Genomic DNA, 19,441 nt, shown 5'->3' with positions numbered 1-19,441 from the left:
CCCAAAAAGGAGTTGTGGGGGTAGGGTGGGGTCACAAGGTTGTGGCATTGCTACCCTTCCTTCTGCGCTGTTGCTGGGGGCGGTGCTGCCTTCTGAGCTGGGCAGCTGGAGAGCAGTGGCTGCTGACCGGGAGCCCAGCTCTGAAGGCAGAGCCATCGGCAGCGCCGAAGGAAGGATGGCACGGTACGGTATTGCCACCCTTACTTCTGAGCTGCTGTCTGCAGAGCTGGGTCCTCGGTCAGCAGCCGCCACGCCCTTACCACCAAGTAAGGGTGGTAATACCGTGACTCCCCTAAAACAACCTTACACCCCCCCCCCCCCCCCGCAACCCTCTTTTGGATCAGGACCACCAGTTTGAGAAACTCTGGTCTCCCCCGTGAAATCTGTGTAGTATAGGGTAAAAGTGCACACAGAACCAGATTTCACAGTCCATGACGTGTGAATTTGGTAGGGCCCCACATATTGGGCTTTACTGTAAATAGGCCCCTGGCCCAATGTCCATCTCCCTGTGCTAATGCAGGTTTTTTCTCTATATGGAACCTTACACACACACACGCACACCCCCCCGCAAAAAGTTCATCTGAACATCCGTTTGCTTGCATGGTCAGTCATGTTCCGTTCTGCGTGTTGAGTGCTGCGTTCTTTTCTCCGCTATTTCAGAAGGAGACTGCTAGGCTTGTCCTGCCACTACTGTACAACAGTGAATTTGGTAACATTTAAATTAACCAGGGAGCAAATTAAGATCGCAATGGCTGGGATGGTAAGTCAGTGTTAGGAGTAGATTAAGGAGCGATTCTGGCCTGTACTAATTCAACCAGCTCTGAGGGACACCTTCGTTTCTGAGCACCTGCAGTGAATCTAAACCTGCCTGCAGGAAAAGGCATTTTCCATTGATGGGCATGTAATCGCATTAGCTTTAAAATATGGATTGCAGAAGATGAGTATGTAAACACCATCGTCTGTTTTGCTATATGGTGGTACAGTAACAAAAGCTTCATCTTGCATGTCTGGGATGAATGAAACTAAAGGAATAAAGTAAAATGAAAACAGACATTGACACAAAGTGGACTTAGTTAAATTAACCTAATTATGGGGAGAAAATGCAAAAAAAAAAAAAAAAAATTCGCCTGGGTTTGGCCTTTCTCCTGGGAAGGCCTCCTGTTAAAGAATTGAAAATAGGGATTGAACTTTGAATATTATTTTATAATAGTACCTACAGTGTCCTAGATGTTTTCCTAATGGAGCTGAAGGCGTGGTCTCTCCACTGAGGAGCACAGGATTCGAGGACAGACAGAGGTCAGTGTAATCCAGGGGACAGAGCACAGATCTGGGAATTGAGGCCTGTTCCCAATTCTGCAGCTGACCTGCTGTGTTGGCCATTGACAAGTCACTTCTCCTCTTTGTGCCCATGTCCCTGCTCATTCCTTTTGGCTCGTCTGTTTCGGTGGTTGTAAGTTCTCCGGGGCAGACGCTTGCTCTGATGAGATGAGGTTGTACAGTGTCTGGCACGGTGGGGTCCTAGGCTGGGCACTGTGGTAATACAGTGCATGAGAGTGGGCGGGGGGGCAAGGGGGTGGGCCAGTATTTGCAAAGTGAGGCTAAGTTAGTATATTTATGCTCTGACTGAGCCCTAGTGATAAAATACATTTCCTGGATGCCCTCTCTTGCTATCTGTATTCCAGCAGCCCCTGGAGTGGCTCTGGGCAGGGCCCCCTTGCTGTGCTGAGACTTTACAATGTAAGGAGAGAACAGGAGACAATCGGTGGATACGATAATCAGGTTGGGGGGGGGGGGGAGAACATGTGGTAACAGTGAGATGGTTCCAATGAGTGCAATAAGCACGAAAAGCTCCATAGACTTCAGCGGGGCCAGGTTCAAGAGAAAAGGGGCATACCCCAGCTAGGAGCATGCGTCCCAGTATGGGTGGGTACACACGTAGCTCCGCTCTAGCTAGCGCACTAAGAATAGCCATGTAGCCAGGGCGCCTGGGCAGGGCTCGGGTTAGCTGGCTGAGTACAAACCCACCCGCCTGCTCCCCAGCTGCAGCGTAGACATACCCAAAGAGACTAAAATCATTGCAGCCGATGTCTCTTCCTTTGTATCGGATTGACAAATGACTGGTTTGCGGAAAGTTGGCCAACCAGGGGGCACTGGTTAAAAACGAATCCATTGCCAAACTTTGATATCAGCTGTGCATTTCCTGTAAGTAATCTGTAACTTATCCTGCCCTCGCTGTCCTGGCTTCCCCTTATCTTGTATAAGTGACACCCTGATGCTTATGTAAGAGAGAACCTGGCCTTGTCAACAGTTACTCTTTATTTTTAATAAACAAAACCAAACCAAAGAACTTTCTCTAATCCGTCACCACCCTCTGCTCTTCCTTCTTCCCTTTTGTTATCCTCCGCAAGAACCTGCATCTCATGGCACGACATATATCTGTACCATTTGTTACAGCAGTCTTTTGTGTACATCAGGGAGGCTCTTGTGAGAGTGACTGGCGCAGCATAACTGCTCATGAGAGGTGTGGCTTGAATGAGGAAAATCTCAGCCTTGCAACTTTGCAATGATAGGGTTGTTTCCCTTTTCCCAAAGGGCCTAACAAGTCATTCCATGTCTGCAGGGGGAGTCTGGTTTAATGGTTAGTGCAGGCTGGGAAGTCAGTTGACCTGGGTGCTCATCAGCCACAGAATTAATGTGTGACCTTGGGCAAGTCCATTAGCTTCTCTGTTTCCATTCTCAAAATAATTGCCTAGCTGACAGCAACGCTGGATACTTAATGCATTAAATGTTTGCAGAGCACTTTGAAATCTTCAGATGAAAGAGGTGACCAGGCGCCAAGTATGATTACTGCAGTGGCAAAACTGCTGCTGAGGTCTTGGAGGCTTTGCCTGCAGAATCGCTCGACAGTTGGGCCACAAAAGCCTATTTCAGCAAAAAATAAGCTTTATTTCCACACCATAGCGCTCAGAACCTTTTTAACAGTTCCATAGACTTGTGGTGGCTTCTGTGCCGTGAAACCCTGCTACAATTTTCTGGGCAGCTTGCTTGCAAAGATCTTTGTTCTCACCAAGGGCTTGCTATCCTTTCAGTCGTGATACACTACTTAGAGACTACTTTAAAAGAATTTAGCATGGCAGTGCTTCGATTTATTTGCACAAAAATCAAGGAATAATAGGAATGTCAGAAATAGAATACAAGGAACGCTTTCTGTTGATTAAATTCTGGGTGCTATCCAGGGACGCCAATTACAGTCATATGTTGTAGGTACTGTATGTAACATAAGCCTGTGTCACTCAGTACTAAATAGTAACCATACCTATCTATCATGGGCCCTGTGGTATTCCCAGTGGGAGCAGGCTCCACTTCCAAGCCTTTTCACTGCAGAAAAGGGGCTGGAGGTTTTTTGATTGTGCAGGGAAATGGAAAGGAATGAAGACCTTGCGTAATCTTGGCTGCGTAATTGAGCCGTTCAAGAGGAGTGTCTTGCTCCTTATTAAAAAGGGCGCAAGAGCTGTAGAGCAGCCTCCTCAGGGGCTGTGCCTACCCTTCCTAAACCAATATTGCAAATCTGTTGTGAAGGAACTGGTTTTGTTTCACAATTTTCCCCTCTGCAGTGTTATCTCCCAACACGATCCTATTAACACTCTAATTAGCCCTTGAGGCATTCTGTGGAGATACCAGACTGTAACAGCTCAAATAGGCAGCGTGTGCAGATGTTTACCCATGGTCAGAGGGCAGGCCTGTTGTGACAGCCAATTGGGGAAGGCGTACTGCTTTGGGGAGGGAAAGCTGAGAGATCCTGTGGGTGTAAACCGGTTGCAGAACTGCTTTACCTTCAGTGAATCTCAATTTTTCCTCTTATTTGAGCATAAGCTTTCGTGAGCTACAGCTCACTTCATCAGATGTAGCTCATGAAAGCTTATGCTCAAATTTCTTAGTCTCTAAGGTGCCGCAAGTCCTCCCTTTCGTTTTGCGAATACAGACTAACACGGCTGCTACTCTGAAAACAATTTTTCCTCTGCAACTTGCAAAAGTGATTGTGTGTGTCGCAGGTTGCGAGCAAAGTGCAGTTTGAGATTTTGTGAAGGGAGCAAGGATTGCTCTGACTTTTGAATTTTAAAGACTTGGGGACGTACGGCTTGCTTGAAATCTGGTACATTTTCAAAACTGCTTTAAAAGCAGTCTTGCCTATTACACCTACCCCTAACCCCTTAGTCCCCCTGCCGATTCTTGTGTCCGTACAACCCCATTCTCCTGTAATCCAGTTGTGTTCTCTCCCTTGATGCTGTGGGGGAAGAGACACATGCTTAAGGAGAATTGACTGTACACCAAGTTCTGTCAAGTGCACCAATGGAATAAAATGGAGAGTGGCTTCCTCTAATCTTTTTGAACTGTAGCCATTGCAGGTCCTGATCCTGCAGCTTCTTGTGTGGGCACAGCAGCCTGTCCATGTATGTAGCCCTACCGAAAAGAGTCTACTTGTGCGCCAAAAGTTGCAGGATCAGAAGATGTTACTGGTAACATTAGAGGGTAAAGTGCTTTCTCACAAAGGTGTAATCTTTCTGTAGTTGATTAGGTCTTTTTTAAAAAAAACAAAACACAACTTAAAGAAGAAAAATCTTTGGGTTACTCATATTGCCTTAGCTCAGAGGTTTTCAACCGGTGGTCCACAGACCCCTGGAAGTCTGCAGACTATACCTAAGATTTCCAAAGGGGTCTGCATCTCTTTTGAAATTTTTTAGGGGTCTGCAACTGAGAAAGCATCGGATGAAGTGAGCTGTAGCTCACGAAAGCTTATGCTCAAATAAATTTTAGTCTCTAAGGTGCCACAAGTACTCCATTTTCCTTTTTGCAGATACAGACTAACACAGCTGCTACTCTGAAACCTGATAAAAGGTTGAAAACCACTGCCTTAAATGGAGATATTTCTCTTATGCTTTATGCTTTCTTTACTTTTTTGCTCTTCAACTTGGCTTGAACAATGAAAATAAATTGATTGGATTTGCTTCTGTTTCTAATAAGTTTCACTTCTCAGTTTGCATTTGTATAGTAGGATAGGTACATACTTACAAGAAAATTTTTCACTGGGGAAGAAAACCTGTGAAAATATTTCATAACTTTTTAGTTCCTCCACCCCCAAACTATTTAATGGTGTCTCATTTTAAGCATTCAGTGGTTATCCAAAGGAGGTAACAAACCAATGTAGTTTCTTTTTTCCTTCCTTTTATCTAAACCTACATTTGTAAATGCTGCTGAGCTGAGCTGGTTTTACCATTCTCCTGAAGGGCTTATCCACAAGCTAGTTTGTGAAATTAAGTGGGGAGATGTGAGTAGTTTTTGCTTTGATCTGCAGGAAGTTCATGCTGAACCACCTAATAGGCGCACACACAAACACACCCCGCTACAAGAACTTGCATAATCATTTAATTGTATTGTCATCAGGCTTCTGAGACTTGTCTGGGACACTTGCCGTTGTGGCTGAAAGCACTATCACTTTAGACTTCAGGAAGGGATAATGCTACAGTGAAGTCTGATTCTTAAACAACAACAACAAACGTGTTTTATAATCCACTCCACGCTATCTGGACAGTGGGGAAACAGGAGAACTTGAATAAAGAGTTTGACTTGGCTGATGTCACACTTGCTTCAGAAGAAAAGGAGGACTTGTGGCACCTTAGAGACTAACCAATTTATTTGAGCATGAGCTTTCGTGAGCTACAGCTCACTTCATCAGATGCTTTCTCAGTTGCAGACCCCTAAAAAATTTCAAAAGAGATGCAGACCCCTTTGGAAATCTTAGGTATAGTCTGCAGACTTCCAGGGGTCTGTGGACCACCGGTTGAAAACCTCTGAGCTAAGGCAATATGAGTAACCCAAAGATTTTTCTGTAGCTCACGAAAGCTCATGCTCAAATAAATTGGTTAGTCTCTAAGGTGCCACAAGTACTCCTTTTCTTTTTGCAAATACAGACTAACACTGCTGTTCCTCTGAAACCTTGCTTCAGAAGGTTATACATTCACATACAGAACCAGGACTCTGGCTTTAATAATGAAGCTGTGCAGTGTGCTATAAAGCTAGAAGCAGTGTACTTTGGATGACGTGTTAAATCAAGGTCTCTTCTGAGTCTGCGTATCGTGTCCATCCAGGTAAAATGGCTTCAGATGCTTTCTAGAAAGACCAAGGAATGATGCTGTCAGTATTCTGGCTGAACTGTCAAAAGTGACTAGTGCAGGCTTTTGCGCCAAAATTTTGGGACACCCAGCCTGAGACCTCTTATAGGGTCCTGATTTTCAGAGGGTGGATGATTGGCACTTTTTGAGAATTGGGCTCACTTAAGGTGTCAAGTTGAACATCCACAAACTGAAGTGCTAAAATCACATCACTTCTGAAAGCTTAGCTCAGCCTCTTTGGCACTTTGGGTTTCCCCACCCCCCTCAAAAGAACAGATGAACTGGAGCAAAAAACCCAAAGTATTGAACAAGAATATTCTGACCTTAACACACAGAACATCGCCCCTTGAAAATCCCTCTAGAAAGCTGTGGTCTGTAGATAAGCACCTTGGTAGCATTCACTTCTCTTCAAAGGGCCTGCTAAGTATATTGCTGTATAGTAATCTAATCAGAGCTCATTTTAGAGGCAAAATCTCCTCTCTCTCTCTCTCTCCCCCCCCCTTTTCCCCCACAACCCCCCGGTTAGTTCTGCACAGCCAACAGGGGATACAGGAGGTTATACTGTATTCCATTCTGTCTCCTGCATTGTCATAAGAATGGTCCACTTGATTCAGATTTCAGGAGGTTTATTTCTAATGATAACATAAGAGGCAAAAAGATCAAGCCTTGATCTTTCACTGCCTGGGGGCAGGGGAAGGGGGTACAAGCTGCTAGCTTAAGGAAAAAGTGTGTGTGTGTGAGGGGGGGAAAGCATCCTGTAACTTGAGAGTATTTGATCTGAAGCAGAGAAACCATAAACATGACATGCCCACAATGCTGTTCTGACTGCAGCCATTCTGTCCCAAGGTAGCTAAGCATGTATGTCCTGTGGTTACAGTTTGAGGCCCTGACTCGCTGTCATACTTGTGCATTCCATGTGACTCATCGGGTTTGCCTCATGCCACAGTGGTGTGTCTGCCTTTGTCACCTGCTGACTTTACCTTCCCCAGAAGCAGAGCGGAGAGGGGTGTACGTCCAGCTGTTCCTCTGTGACAGCTGTGCAGAGAAGACTTCTCCCCCGGTGCTGTCGGAGCCAGTGCAGGTGTGGGGGATGCAGTGCTGACTAGCCAACGCCATATATTTGTGCTATATCTTATATGCCCAGAAGAACTGCAGGCAGCTGTGGATACCTTATATTACCTCTAGGTAAATCCAGAGCTGACTGCGGCACCCTCTGTTACTCCTAGACTTTCTCTTCCAAGAAAGACTTTTGTTCTTCTTCACTATTGCCAGGTTCTGAGAACACATCACATTCTGCTAATCTGCAAAGGGGTGTATGTGTGGGACCCATTTGCACTCATATTCATATAAGCAATGAAGTACTTTTCAGTGTGTCTCACCTCCTCCCCCCCCGACGATTGGAATTGATGAGGTGTCTGAGGCTGGGTGATTCTCCCAAGGAGATGCACAGAATTAGTGGCAGAGTTGGGAATAGAAACAGTTTCCTAAACCAACCACTAGACAATACTTAAGCAGTCAGTGCTTACCTAATGGTTAGCTCTCCTGTATCTGTTACTGAACAGTACCGGATACTTCAGACAAAGGATACCATCTCTCCATAAACCACGGAGCCAGTCTTGCAGCCCTGTTTGGAATCCCTTACTCTCCTCACATACGCTCCTGCTTGTTGTTCTCTCAAGCCTTGAAGCATGAGGTTTGACTTCAGTGTGAGCAGTCGCAGCCTGGAGAGAAGTCATCAGTTGGCTGTAGGTCTATTAGTGACTCCTAGACATAAAAATCCAGGAGCACTGTAATTATATTTCAAAGGCAAGCAGTTCTGTCTCATCTGGACTCTTGTAAAAAAGTGTGTTTATTTTCTCCCCCTGACACACCTTATAACTGCTCTTTCAAAAGCAGGCCAAGTGAGTTTCCTTTCCATGTATTCCCCACAAACAGCCTGTTCACGTCGTGGCTAGATGTCTGTGTGACAGACTCCCTGTGTTCAAAGAGTGGCATTTTCAGTAAGGCCGATGTGGAGCGCAACCCTGCTCCCATTAAGGCAAGCTAAGGCTGAGCGCATTTGGCAATCCCAGCTGAGATCCACAAATGGGAACTTTGGAACCACCAGCCTGTGCAAGTCGGCGGGGCTGCTGTTCCCGTAGGTCCCCTGTTACTTCCAAAGTCGGGGCAGTAGTCTGCCTTTTTATTATTTTTTTTCTGAGCCAGGTGGCAGCATGGTAACTTTCTCTCCTCCCTCCGGCACAGACAGGCCCGGGAGGGCTGAGTGAGGATCACGTAAGCCAGGCCATAAATTCCTATTTGTGTGTTTTAAATATTTAATAAATCCTGCTGTACAGAGCATCCAGGTGCCTTCTTGCTTTTGGGTGTCCTTTAAATTATTTGAACAATATGCTTCTGCTGCGGAGTAGCCAGATTTTAGGATTCTCCCATGGCAGTGCTCAGAGCCAGGAGACCATTTGGACTAGCTGCTTGTAAACATTTTTTACATTTGAGTTTTTGGAGTATTTTTATGGCCTATTACACTTATGGATCGGGGGGAAGGGGGAATATAGGGTACAAAGGAGTTACCTAAAGCAATCGCAGATAAGGGGATGACAGGTTTTGGCATTTAGTTGGTGCACTGCATGCCCGCTGCCACTTTATTGTCTGCAAATGCTTTTAGGTTATCTGTTTGCATATTTGTGTGTGTGTGTGAGACACACACACACACACACACACAGTGAAGTTTTTAGTACTTCTGGGGGGATGGATTTTAACACCGTGATCCCAGGCCTGGCCATTTCTCTGTGTTACTATTTGAGATCTGAAAATCTGGAGCACCTCGCGAGTGTTTTGGGAGCCGGAGTGAAAAAATCTGTTTGAGAAGAAATCCCTGAAAATCTCAGCAGTAAAGAAAAGAGCTGCTCTGAGAAGCTTCTCTTGAACGCACCCATGTGTTTTTTTTTCTTTTCTTTGAGCTTCCAATTCCATATAAAAGTGACAGGAGAAAGTTGTAGTTTCCTTTCTTCTCTCTCCTGTTCTCTTCCCCCCCCCCCCCCACTCCCCTTCCCTTTTTAGAGATTGGTGATAAGGAATTCTAACTACTTAATGAGATGGGAGAGGCCTCTCTCCATTGGAGTGGAGGAGTCCAGGTGGCACTTTGACAGATTGGACAGGTAAAGCAAAGGAGCCCCACCTCCCACTCCTTGCGTATAGGTGGGTATATAAGGGAAACTTAAATTATTCGGAGAGGCACGCTCTGAGTCCTGTTATCTTCCAAGTAGAATCGCATTTTTAGGGTTTCATAGGGGGCTGGGGGGGTATTTGTCAAAATCCTGGAGCCAGAAGAGAGGACAGCGGCATTGCTGAATCTGACTGCTAACATGCTGTACCTGGAAAACAATGCCCAGTCCCAGTATAGCGAGGTAAGGATTTTAGGGGGTTTGTTGGCAAACTTGTATTATCGCTTGGCCGCTACGGTGATCTCGGGGCTGGCTATGGAGCATGTATTTGATTTTGGATCTTCTTTCTCTAGCGAATGGCAAGCTTGCGACTTGCAAGGCTAGGCGCTGGAATGAAAATGAAGTTTGTCCAGGCTTAAATTTGGGACAGTAAACCCTGCAGTTCAGTGGGGGACTACTTATAAGCAAAATAACTTTTCCTGGCAAAGTAAGGCAAAGCAGTAGACCTACTGTACTGAATACACACACACACACACACGTGTGTTCATGTGGCTGTATGAACAGTGCCTGTGTTGACTTAGTTGTGACTTCTGTGATTGCCAAAATTGACACTCATTGTGAAAAGTGGATAATGTTTAGGGAACAAACCTAAGTGCATTACAAATATCCTAAGTTACCATTTAAAATCATAAATAAACAGAGGATCTCTGATGGGAAAACTTGCCAGAATCCCCACTGGTAACTCTCTTAACTTTTGTATTCTTAATATTTTCTCTTCCAGGTTACACAAGTGAGACATTTATACGATGAATCTATGTAAACAATGTATGTAGCGAGAATGCATGTAATTGTAACCTATTGAGATGTTTTGATTTGCGTAGGCAAAGGCATTCGTGACATTTGGGCACTTGATAGAAGCATAAAAATAAAATGTGTTTAACTGATTTGGGGAGGGAAAGAGTAACGCCACGTACTGTGAGACTTGGAGGAAGTTACCTGGGTTTGAGGGAGCTCCAGCAGCAGCATTCACTTACATTCCCCGGGGAGAGCAGCTGTGTTGACACTCACCAGAACGGGAAGGGAGCGAAAAGCTCCACGGAGGGCGTTTCAGATGCAAGCGGTTGGTGCTGAGTGCCCCGGATATTAGACCTGCCAGCAGACAGAAGCTCAGTCATTTGGAAAAACAAAACAAAAGCCAGTCTCAGGGCAGGGGGTGATAGGAGAGGTGAGAGTCAAGGAAGAAGGGACACTGTGTGTACTCTCGGGGGTTCGCGCACTTGGTGTGTGCAAATACATAAGGCAAGAAAAGGCGACTTGGGAAACTCATTGGATTCAGTTTACAAAGTCTTCAGTGATGCGCTTTCTAATAGAGGATAAACATTCAGTGCTTAATACAGTCTTGTTCATTTCCTCCACACATTAGATGACTGTCTGACCCATTGGATTATATTTTTGTGTTTCCTTCTAGGTTAATTATAAACTCTTGTTGCCTGTGCAGAGAGAACCTTTCCGAGATCATGTCTGCTTGGCACTGTGGCATTGTTTGGGTCTTAACACTATCTGATCAACTTTCGCTGAATAGCAGTGGTAGGGTTGCAGACTCCATACGGTTGACTTGCTGGGCTGGGCTGTCAGAAGCTATGCACTAGCTGTTCTTGAACAGTTTAAATGCTGTTCATCATAGCTGTGGTCAACATGGGGTTTTGAAGGCTTCAGCTGTTTTTAGCTTTGAGCATAAAGCAATGAATTTTTGTCCACTGAAGTGTTCCATGTTGTGGGGAGTAAAAACAGATGACCATGGATTTTCAACAGTGGGTTCATTCTTTCTCCAACAGAAAATAATAAATCTGTGTGAGATAATTGGGGGTTTATTATTATTATTATTATTGCTTTAATTTTTAAAATTCAGTTTCTGTGGTGTACAGCCCCCACTGCTCTACATGATTTCCATTTAAAATGCAGGGAATTTGGGATGCTGGGGGATAGTTGTTGGTTTTTTTGTTTTAAAGAAGGGAATCTGTAGGGACTGCTGAGATTTTAAGGAGCCAGGGGAGACAAGGTGGAGGAAAACCAGGGGAATGCATATGGAAAACTCAGCTGCCAATAGTATTTTTGGATAAAACTGGCCAACATTGTTTGAAATATATTTTTTAAAAATGAGTCTTTAACTGAGATGTTTTTCTCCATTGCAACCCATTGTGTCTTTGGCATCTCTGTGATGAGGGGTGAGTCTCCCCCCCCCTCCCCCCCTTTCATTCTTTTTAAGGACATGGGGTTTGTCTCCCGGTCCCAAAATGTCTCATTACAACCCTTCTTCCACTCGTTGTTGCAACATTTATTGCATGTGTACTGCCCTGTAGCTAACTGTTGGACTAGTTCTGCCTTCTGCAGAGCACACGGGAGTTGGCAGTGTATGCTGTATACTCCACCTTGCAGCTTGAGAGCTAACTGTTGCATAAGACATGACGAAGGCCAGTGTTGTAGAAAGACCATTGTAATAGCTATTAATTGAAAGCATCACTTAATAGGACATTGGGGTGCCTTGGAGCAATCTTCCCTATAAATGTTGGAAAAACAGATCATCAGACGTCCCCCAAACAAGTGAAGGCTTGTTAGGAAATGTTGCAGGTGGGATGGGAATAGCTGTTAAATGAGTGTGACAGGTCAGTGAATCATAATCATCTAACTTGGGAAATGAAAATGAAATTAAGATAGGTCACAGCGTCCATCTAATCCGGCATCTCCAGATCCATTGTGTTTTCATTCCTTGGAGCATGCAGAGGAGGGGGTGGAAGTGGTTGTAACAAAGAAGTGAAGCAATGTTAATAATGCTGAAAGAGGGAGATGAGAATCATTCTATATATAAATGGAGGACAAATTGTAGTTTTAAGAGTTGGCTGAGCAAATGAGTACTTGTTGTATGCACTTCGCAGAGGGGTGCATGTCGAATGTCAAACTCTCCGCCCTAAGAGCACATTTGCAAACTGTGTATGTAGCACAAAACAGATTAGCCCAAGTTTCAGGGTCCTTCCTGCTAGCGTTGTGGCTGTGGTGACAGCAGGAGGGGATGATTGAGGCAGAAGTGGCCACCTGTGGGGACCAGTTTCCAGAGTGGTGCAAATACCCTGGATGCTAGAGAAGAGACTGAGCTGTTGGGTCAGTTGTCCTTTTACTTGGTCAAAGCAAATTGAAGCATTGCCCCAAAAAAAAGTGTAGAGAAGGTGAAAATATCTTCACAAAATTTTATATCGCTCTTTTACTGTGTATGCCTGAAGATTTTTCTGCCCTTTGGGGCCGATTGAGGGAAATATTTCACTTTATAATATGTGAGATCGCTTTCCTAGAAGATCTTAGCTTAGTGTTTGGACAGGAATGGGGAGCCAGACTCCCGAACGAAGCATGTCGAATGATCAAAGACTCCTGGTTTATGGCCTTCGTTGTGGCTAAACTAGTAATTTCCTTCGGTTTGAGAAATCAAATATATGAATAAACAAAACAACCAGCTGGAGACAGAATGCTACTAAATAGCTGTGTGTGATTCAGGGGTAGGGCTGCCTTTTCAAGAGGTTTTCCCTGCCCCCCAACTCCATCCCTCTGTGACTCTATCTGCCCCTAAAAGGCTATCTATCGGGGTCCTGTCTGTAGCTAATAGTGGCTGGATGGGTCTCCAGAGCTAATCAACTTCCAGGCCAGCTGGAGATATTGCTGTAGGGGGGCACAGTATGAGACAGTGATGCTCTACCAGATGGTGATATGGGCTCACCCTTTGATCTAGAATATCCTTTTTTCTAAAGTCTGTTCACAGTGGGGTTAATTTGTGGTTGAGATTCTGGTATGAAGTAAAACATAGTCAAGGCTTATATCCATTTGCCCTGGCTCTTAAATGTTCAGCCAAGACAGTGAGGAGAACCTCAAAAGGACAAAGCCCCAGGAGTCGTCTTGAGCGCTCTTCCTTAGCGGTTTCCTTCAGGCTAGGTTTGAGACATGGTGGTTGCAGATATCAGTGCAGACGACAAAGACCTTTTTGTCCTGGCTCCTGGGCCCTTAGCCAAGCACTGCATGAACGGGGAAGGAAACTCTGTCTTCAAAGGAAGCCACCTGGTCACTAGCGCAGGAGATCCTTTATACTGGTGAGGTGTGGGAGGGAGGTATTGGTAAGAAACAACTCCGTCTGCACAGTGCGCTTCATCACCTTGCTCCTTTTCTTTTTTTAGGGTTAGGTGCAAGGACCTGGTGTGTATTGTGCTAAGGTGGGGTGGGGTGAGTTTTACTGAGCGATGGGAGCTACAGTACGAGCCGTCTCCCCTGGCCTCTCAGCCACCTCTTTATAAAGCTGTCCCAGAGGTGGTTAATTTCTGATTTTGCTGGGCCGTAGCCCGAGATCTGAATTCTTTGCTTCTAAGGGCAGGGGGGAGATTTTTTAAAAAAAATTTTTTTTCCTAAAATGTCCTGGGTGGATTAAATTTACTGGGACTGTCAGTCCCGTAAGTGACGCTTTTACTAAGGTAGCACTAGGCATTGCCCTAATATGCCAGGCTATCAGCAGATCACCAGCAAGGGCAGGTTGTGTGGGGTGGTGACACATTTGGTGTCTGGGGATGGTCGTGCCTCCATTTATCCCCTCAGCCTGGTGTAATTACATTGCTGGGACTAAAGATCCCCTCCCGGGGTCGGGTTGACAGTCTGATGGCTGCACAGCAGCTACAAGTATGTACACAGGAAACCCCTTGTGTGACCATGCCGTCTCTGGCTTGGTCTGTCCATCTGCTCCAAACCATGTGTTAGGCCCCCACAACCCTTATGAAGGCTGGGCATCCCTTTCCTGTCCTATCAGTGGTTCATAAGCCCGGACAGAGTTACAGAGGCTCATCCCTTGGTGCAGAGGAATAGAGGTCTCTCCAGGCATGAGGGGTGGGAAAGCCTAACAGCTAGCCCTGTTCCTCTCTAGTCCTACCTGGAAGGAGGTCAAGCATTCCCCGCTCTTTCTGTCCCTCCCTGTATTGGTCTGGGGGAACAGAACCTGGCATTTATATCTTGCTTTCCCTTCCCAGCAGGCCTTGGGGCTTATTCACATGATCTGGGAGGAAATCAAGCACAGGTGAGAGCTGGACCTGGATCCATCTTAAAGGTCCAGCCACCGTTTACAGGGTCTGCTAGTTTTGTTTTGTTTTTTGGTTACTGCCGTGCTCAAGGGACCTTGCTCCATGACAGAGGTGCTGTGTGCCGCCAGGGTACAGATAAAAATAGTGGCCCCTCATGGCCTACTCTACCCCGTCTTCTAAATAAGGGATGAGGTTGCTGAATTTGCTCAAGGGCATGCTGAAGATGGGGTTCTGGGCATAGATGGCCCAGTGCTTTGTCACACGTGGTGATGTCTGCAGTGTAACATGCGGTCTTTCACAGCAATAAGCTAACTTAAGTAAGTGTCACAGAGATGCAGGTAGAAAGAATGAACTTGAGCATTTTCACTTTAATATATGCAAATAAAACACAACAGTGTTTTGTCCACCTGGGCTTTTTTCATATTAACACTAACTTTTGAGTTTGCACAAACAAGTGAATATAAGAGCGGCCATAGTGGGTCAGACCAGTGGTTCATCTAGCCCCGTACCTTGTCTTCTGACAGTGGCCAGTGCCAGGTGCCCCAGAGGGAATGAACAGAACAGGTCATCACCAAGCGATCCGTCCCCTGTCGCTCATTCCCACATAGTAATACCACATAGCTTTCAAAAAATCATTTGTGTGCAGAGCTGTTGACTCTGGGATGTTATATGGTGACACGTGCCAACATGTGGAAGATCTGAATAGAAATCTTTGCTTTTCTCTCAAATTCTGTTAGCTCCACTCTAGGAACAATGAGAATATGGGAGGAGGGAGCCCAAGTGTGTCAGGGAACTGGAAGATCTTCTGAATTGTTGGCAAAGTGGCAGCTTGCTTCAACAAGCAATGAACGTTGAAGTACCATATTGCAAAAAGCTGTAAAAATTCTCATCCAGAAGTGGGAAACAAGGCTGTCCCCCTGTAGAAATGTGGCATTTTATTGAATGGAACAAACTCCCAATTGACTTCAGTCTTTTGTTGGCAAGGAGGCAAGTGAGAAATTGTGCAAAGTCACTCCAGCTTGGGACGGGTTGAAATCCTTGAAAGTTTAGAAATTTTGACCAAAAACTGGCGAGGATTCTTCATGGAAAAAACCATTGCCATTTCAGCGGCCTCTAGTCTAGAGCCAGCGATTATTTTCATCCAGTCGGACTGGACGGTTTCCATCCTCCACATCCTTTCGCCATCCCCTGCGATCTCAGATTCCATTGACACAAGCCCAGATACGTTGTCATGGAACTTCCTTAGGAGTGTTTTCAGTTTTTTTTTTTTTTTATTTTACTTTGGTCTTCTGTTTTAAGACTAAAGTAACGGTCTTATGCCAAGTGAAATTGCTTTCCCCGTTCCCCTGCCCCAGTATAGAGAAACAACAAAAGCAAGTATTGTCTATTGCATGCCTGTTTTCACACATGCCTTTTTTGTGGCAGCTCTCAGATTATGTTTACTTGGGGTTTTGGCTCTGATTACTATTATATTGTATATGGGAAAACCAGCACTGCAAGGGTATCTGGAGGAAATGGACCTGCAAGAGGAAAGTGGTGGATGTATCTTATGTAAGCCATGTACTCTGACTTGTCATGTCTGTATTACTTCAATTATACTAAAGATGCAATTATATTTCATTACTGTGATGGATTAAGTGGAGCGGTGTTGTGTTGCTCAAGGGCAGATCTTACCTTTTATTTACAAAACATTCCCACTAAAATTCTGGAAATGCTTTGGAAGGAAGCTCTCCCCCTGATGGATTTGTCTGAAGTCGCAAATAGAGGCCGCTAAGCCCACTATTTCTCTGGCACCCACCCCCAGCACCTTGGTTGGAATGTGCAGAACGGGCAATGAAATGTGTGACAACTTGTCAACAGAGATTGTGTGACTCATCCAACAGGAGAGTAGCTGTCGGTAATGCTCAAGTTCATCTTCTGAGGGTAAAAGCAAAGGGAGAAGCTCTTTATTTACTCAGTTCACCCAGAAATTAGCATCTTGTCACTTTTGTTAATCAGAATCTAAATTGGGAAAAATCACTGTTCTGTGCAAATGTGGCAGGTCAAGTACTTTCTGAAATATAAACTGTTCAAAAACAGATCTATGTATTTTGCATATGCTGCCATTATTGTGTTCCCATCTTAGCTCTGTGTTCTGTGTATTTTCCTCTGGCTGTTCACCGAGGTTGCTCTCTTCAGAGTGACACAAGCTCAGCCATGTTTAGACATAGGGGTGGGTCTCTTTGGCTGAATAAACCTGCTGCTTTTGAAAACATTTCCTGTTTTGTTTTTGGTTTCTTGAGTTATATTATTAAAGGATTTCTGAGAAATCTTCAAGTCACTGGTCTCCCAAGCATAGCTTCCCATCATCCTTTTCTTTCTTGAGCTGCAGTGAGATATTGCAGCTGTGGGAGGGATTATGTAGCCGTTTTACAATAGGACAAACCGCATGATGAGATTCTAATAAGCAGTCAAATACAGGTAAAGTATGCAGAGTGCATTGTGGTGAACCTGACTTTGCCGTTTCCTCTTTGTCCCTTTCAGCTAAATCACAATGGGATCTATAAAGGATATGCCAGTTTCTACATCAGGTCATAAAGAGGGAGTACGGTTCTTTATTAAAAAAAAAAAAGTCACTTTCCAATTTTGCCTCCATATTTGCTTTTCACACAAGTTACTGCAAATACAGAGGTGGTTTGATTTTAAGTCAGCTTAAGGGCTATTGCTGCAGAGCAATAATGATCAAACAGGGACCTAGGAGTCCTTTTCTTGCTGCTGGCAAAGTAAAGTTTAGGCTTCTGTGACAAGATCTGGAGTCTAAGGCAGCTGCTTTTTCCCTTCAGCAAATTTTATGTCCTAATCAACATGTGCTGGATTTTTTTTTTCTCTCTAAACTAGTGGTCGCCGCTATCTTATCTGTTCCCCATTTGTGTGTGTGTGGAAAGTGCTCCCCAGAACTGCTGTTACTGGAATCAACCCCTGCAAACGCTCTTGGGCCTTTCCAACAGTGGCCTTGTTCTGCGGCTTCACCAGGGTGGCAGTGGTGTAGGCAGGACAGAGGGGATGCTGATGCACAAGTGGGAGTGCTAGAATAGGCAGGCTGAAGTGTGGTGCGTTTGGCACACTTCTGAGCTTCTGCTCAAACGTCACTTCCATTTCACTTGGAAATGGGCCAAGGCGGCAAGGCTGGAGTGTGCTCAGCCCGGAGTCTATTACAGATGTAGAGGGCAGTTCTGGAGTTTCTCTTGATTAAACTCCTCCTCACCCCCAGGAACTTTGGGAAGCAGCATGCCAGGAGGCCTGATGAAACTGGAGAGGGTTCTAGCTTCCTCGGGGCTTATGTTGGCTTGGGGATGGGGGAGACAGAGGTCAAGTGTCTTCCCAAGGGGGCAAGTTTAGGAGGAGAGGTGAAGTAGTTCACGGTGGAGTGGTGTGTGGGGAGGAAAGGGATGGATTGTGTCTTGGTGGGTATAAGTCTCTTCATTTTAATCCACATCTAGGAAGCATTGCAAAAAGTTCTGAGGGTCCCTCTGAGCAGAGTGGGTGTCTGTGTGGGGCGGGGTGGGGGGCTGCAGACTGTACTTCTCAGACCCCTGCCTGGTGTATGGGTATAGGATGGCTGCAGGGGGGGAATTGCTGTAAATTGATAACATTGGCATGTAATACTTCAGGAGCACGTGTGAGCTGAATCTAATAGCTAGAGAGAGTTTTGTGTGCGGTGTATCACTATGTACAATACGTAGCACTGTCAATTACAGTATGCTATGCTCTCATTAACATGTTCAAGTCAGTTGCATTTGAAAAGTGAACTGAACTCTTTGCCATGTTGTCAGCTTAACAATGGCTATCGTGGAAAAAGATTTTGAAAACTGAGTGGTGATTTTGGGGTCTCCAACTTGAGAGGCTGTTTTAAGGGCCTGATTTTTCACAAAGTACTGAGCAACTGCCCATTAACCGTCAGGCTCCTTGAACACCTTGAGGTGGGCACCCAGAATTGGTAATCACTGTAGAGAATCTCCTCCCTCGGTTTTTCACCGCCATACAACTAGCTGACTGTTCTGCACTTCGGGCAGTGTATGAAAATAGATTAGTCAGTTTCACCAGCCATCATACAAATAGAGGTAAGTAGACTGAGTGGTTTTCTTTGGTAGCAGGTGAATGTGAAAGAATTTTGTAAGGAGTCTCCCCTTGAGGAAATGTACTGGTTACATGGTACTGGTTAGGTGTGATCTCTAAGGGGCATGGCTACACTGGAAACTTCAAAGCGCTGTCGCAGGAGCACTTTGAAGTGCGAATGTGAGAGCTCTCCCAGCGCTCCTGGTAATCCAGCTCCACCAGGGGATTAGTTCCGAGCGGTGGGAGCCTGTCTACACTAGCGCTTTAAAGCTCTCAGACTTGCTTCACTTGGGGGTGGGGGGGGAGATTTTTCACACCCCTGAGCCAGCAAGTTAGAGCGCTATAAAATGTAAGTGTAGACAAGCCCTAAAGCATTACTCAGTTCCACTAGAGTGACAAGATCTAATCCAGCCTCAAAAACGTTGGTCCACATGAAGGAAGCCACTTAAAAAAATACACACACAAAAAACTAACCCATTGAGATCAACCTGATAGTTTGCTGTGTTCAAGATTCTGGTGTAAATGTGACCTTTTAAAATAAAGGGACACAAGTGAACATGGTACAGGTTGAAACTTCCTGAATAATGTATATGCAATTGCTCATGCAAAACTACACAAATGGTTTGCGTGCACAGTTACTATAATTGTATGCAGTTATGGTAATTTCAGGTGCAAATGACCACTTGATACCTTGCAGGTCCCTTGGGCAAGTGTTTACTGCAATTGTATTCATACAACTATGAAAATTTGCGCTGTGTAATTGAATGATACGAGTCTTCTCTAAAAAAAGAAATGGAGTACTTGTGGCACCTTAGAGACTAACAAATTTATCTGAGCATAAGCTTTCGTGAGCTACAGCTCACTTCATCAGATGCTGAGCTGTAGCTCACGAAAGCTTATGCTCAGATAAATT

General features: G+C 45.1%; 1 protein-coding gene across 7 annotated transcripts in view; it reads left to right on the top strand.

Annotated features, from left to right (window-relative positions):
* Window positions 1-19,441, top strand: part of TP63 (tumor protein p63) — a 106,707-nt gene that overhangs the window by 12,624 nt on the left and 74,642 nt on the right. Inside the window, exon 1 of one of the 7 annotated variants that reach the window (XM_075132039.1) lies at window positions 9,229-9,574. The exons of the other annotated variants lie outside the window; for them this stretch is intronic. Within the exon in view, the coding sequence (XP_074988140.1) occupies window positions 9,533-9,574 (42 nt within the window). The 5' untranslated portion in view covers window positions 9,229-9,532. Of the gene's footprint in view, window positions 1-9,228; window positions 9,575-19,441 lie in introns of those variants that run through there. 7 annotated transcript variants of the gene reach the window in all.

The sequence above is a fragment of the Caretta caretta genome, chromosome 9 (genome assembly GCF_965140235.1).
Source record: "Caretta caretta isolate rCarCar2 chromosome 9, rCarCar1.hap1, whole genome shotgun sequence".
Classification (NCBI taxonomy): Eukaryota; Metazoa; Chordata; order Testudines; family Cheloniidae; genus Caretta; species Caretta caretta.
Note: the sequence above shows the minus strand (reverse complement) of the source record. Positions and strands in the feature narration are given on the sequence as shown.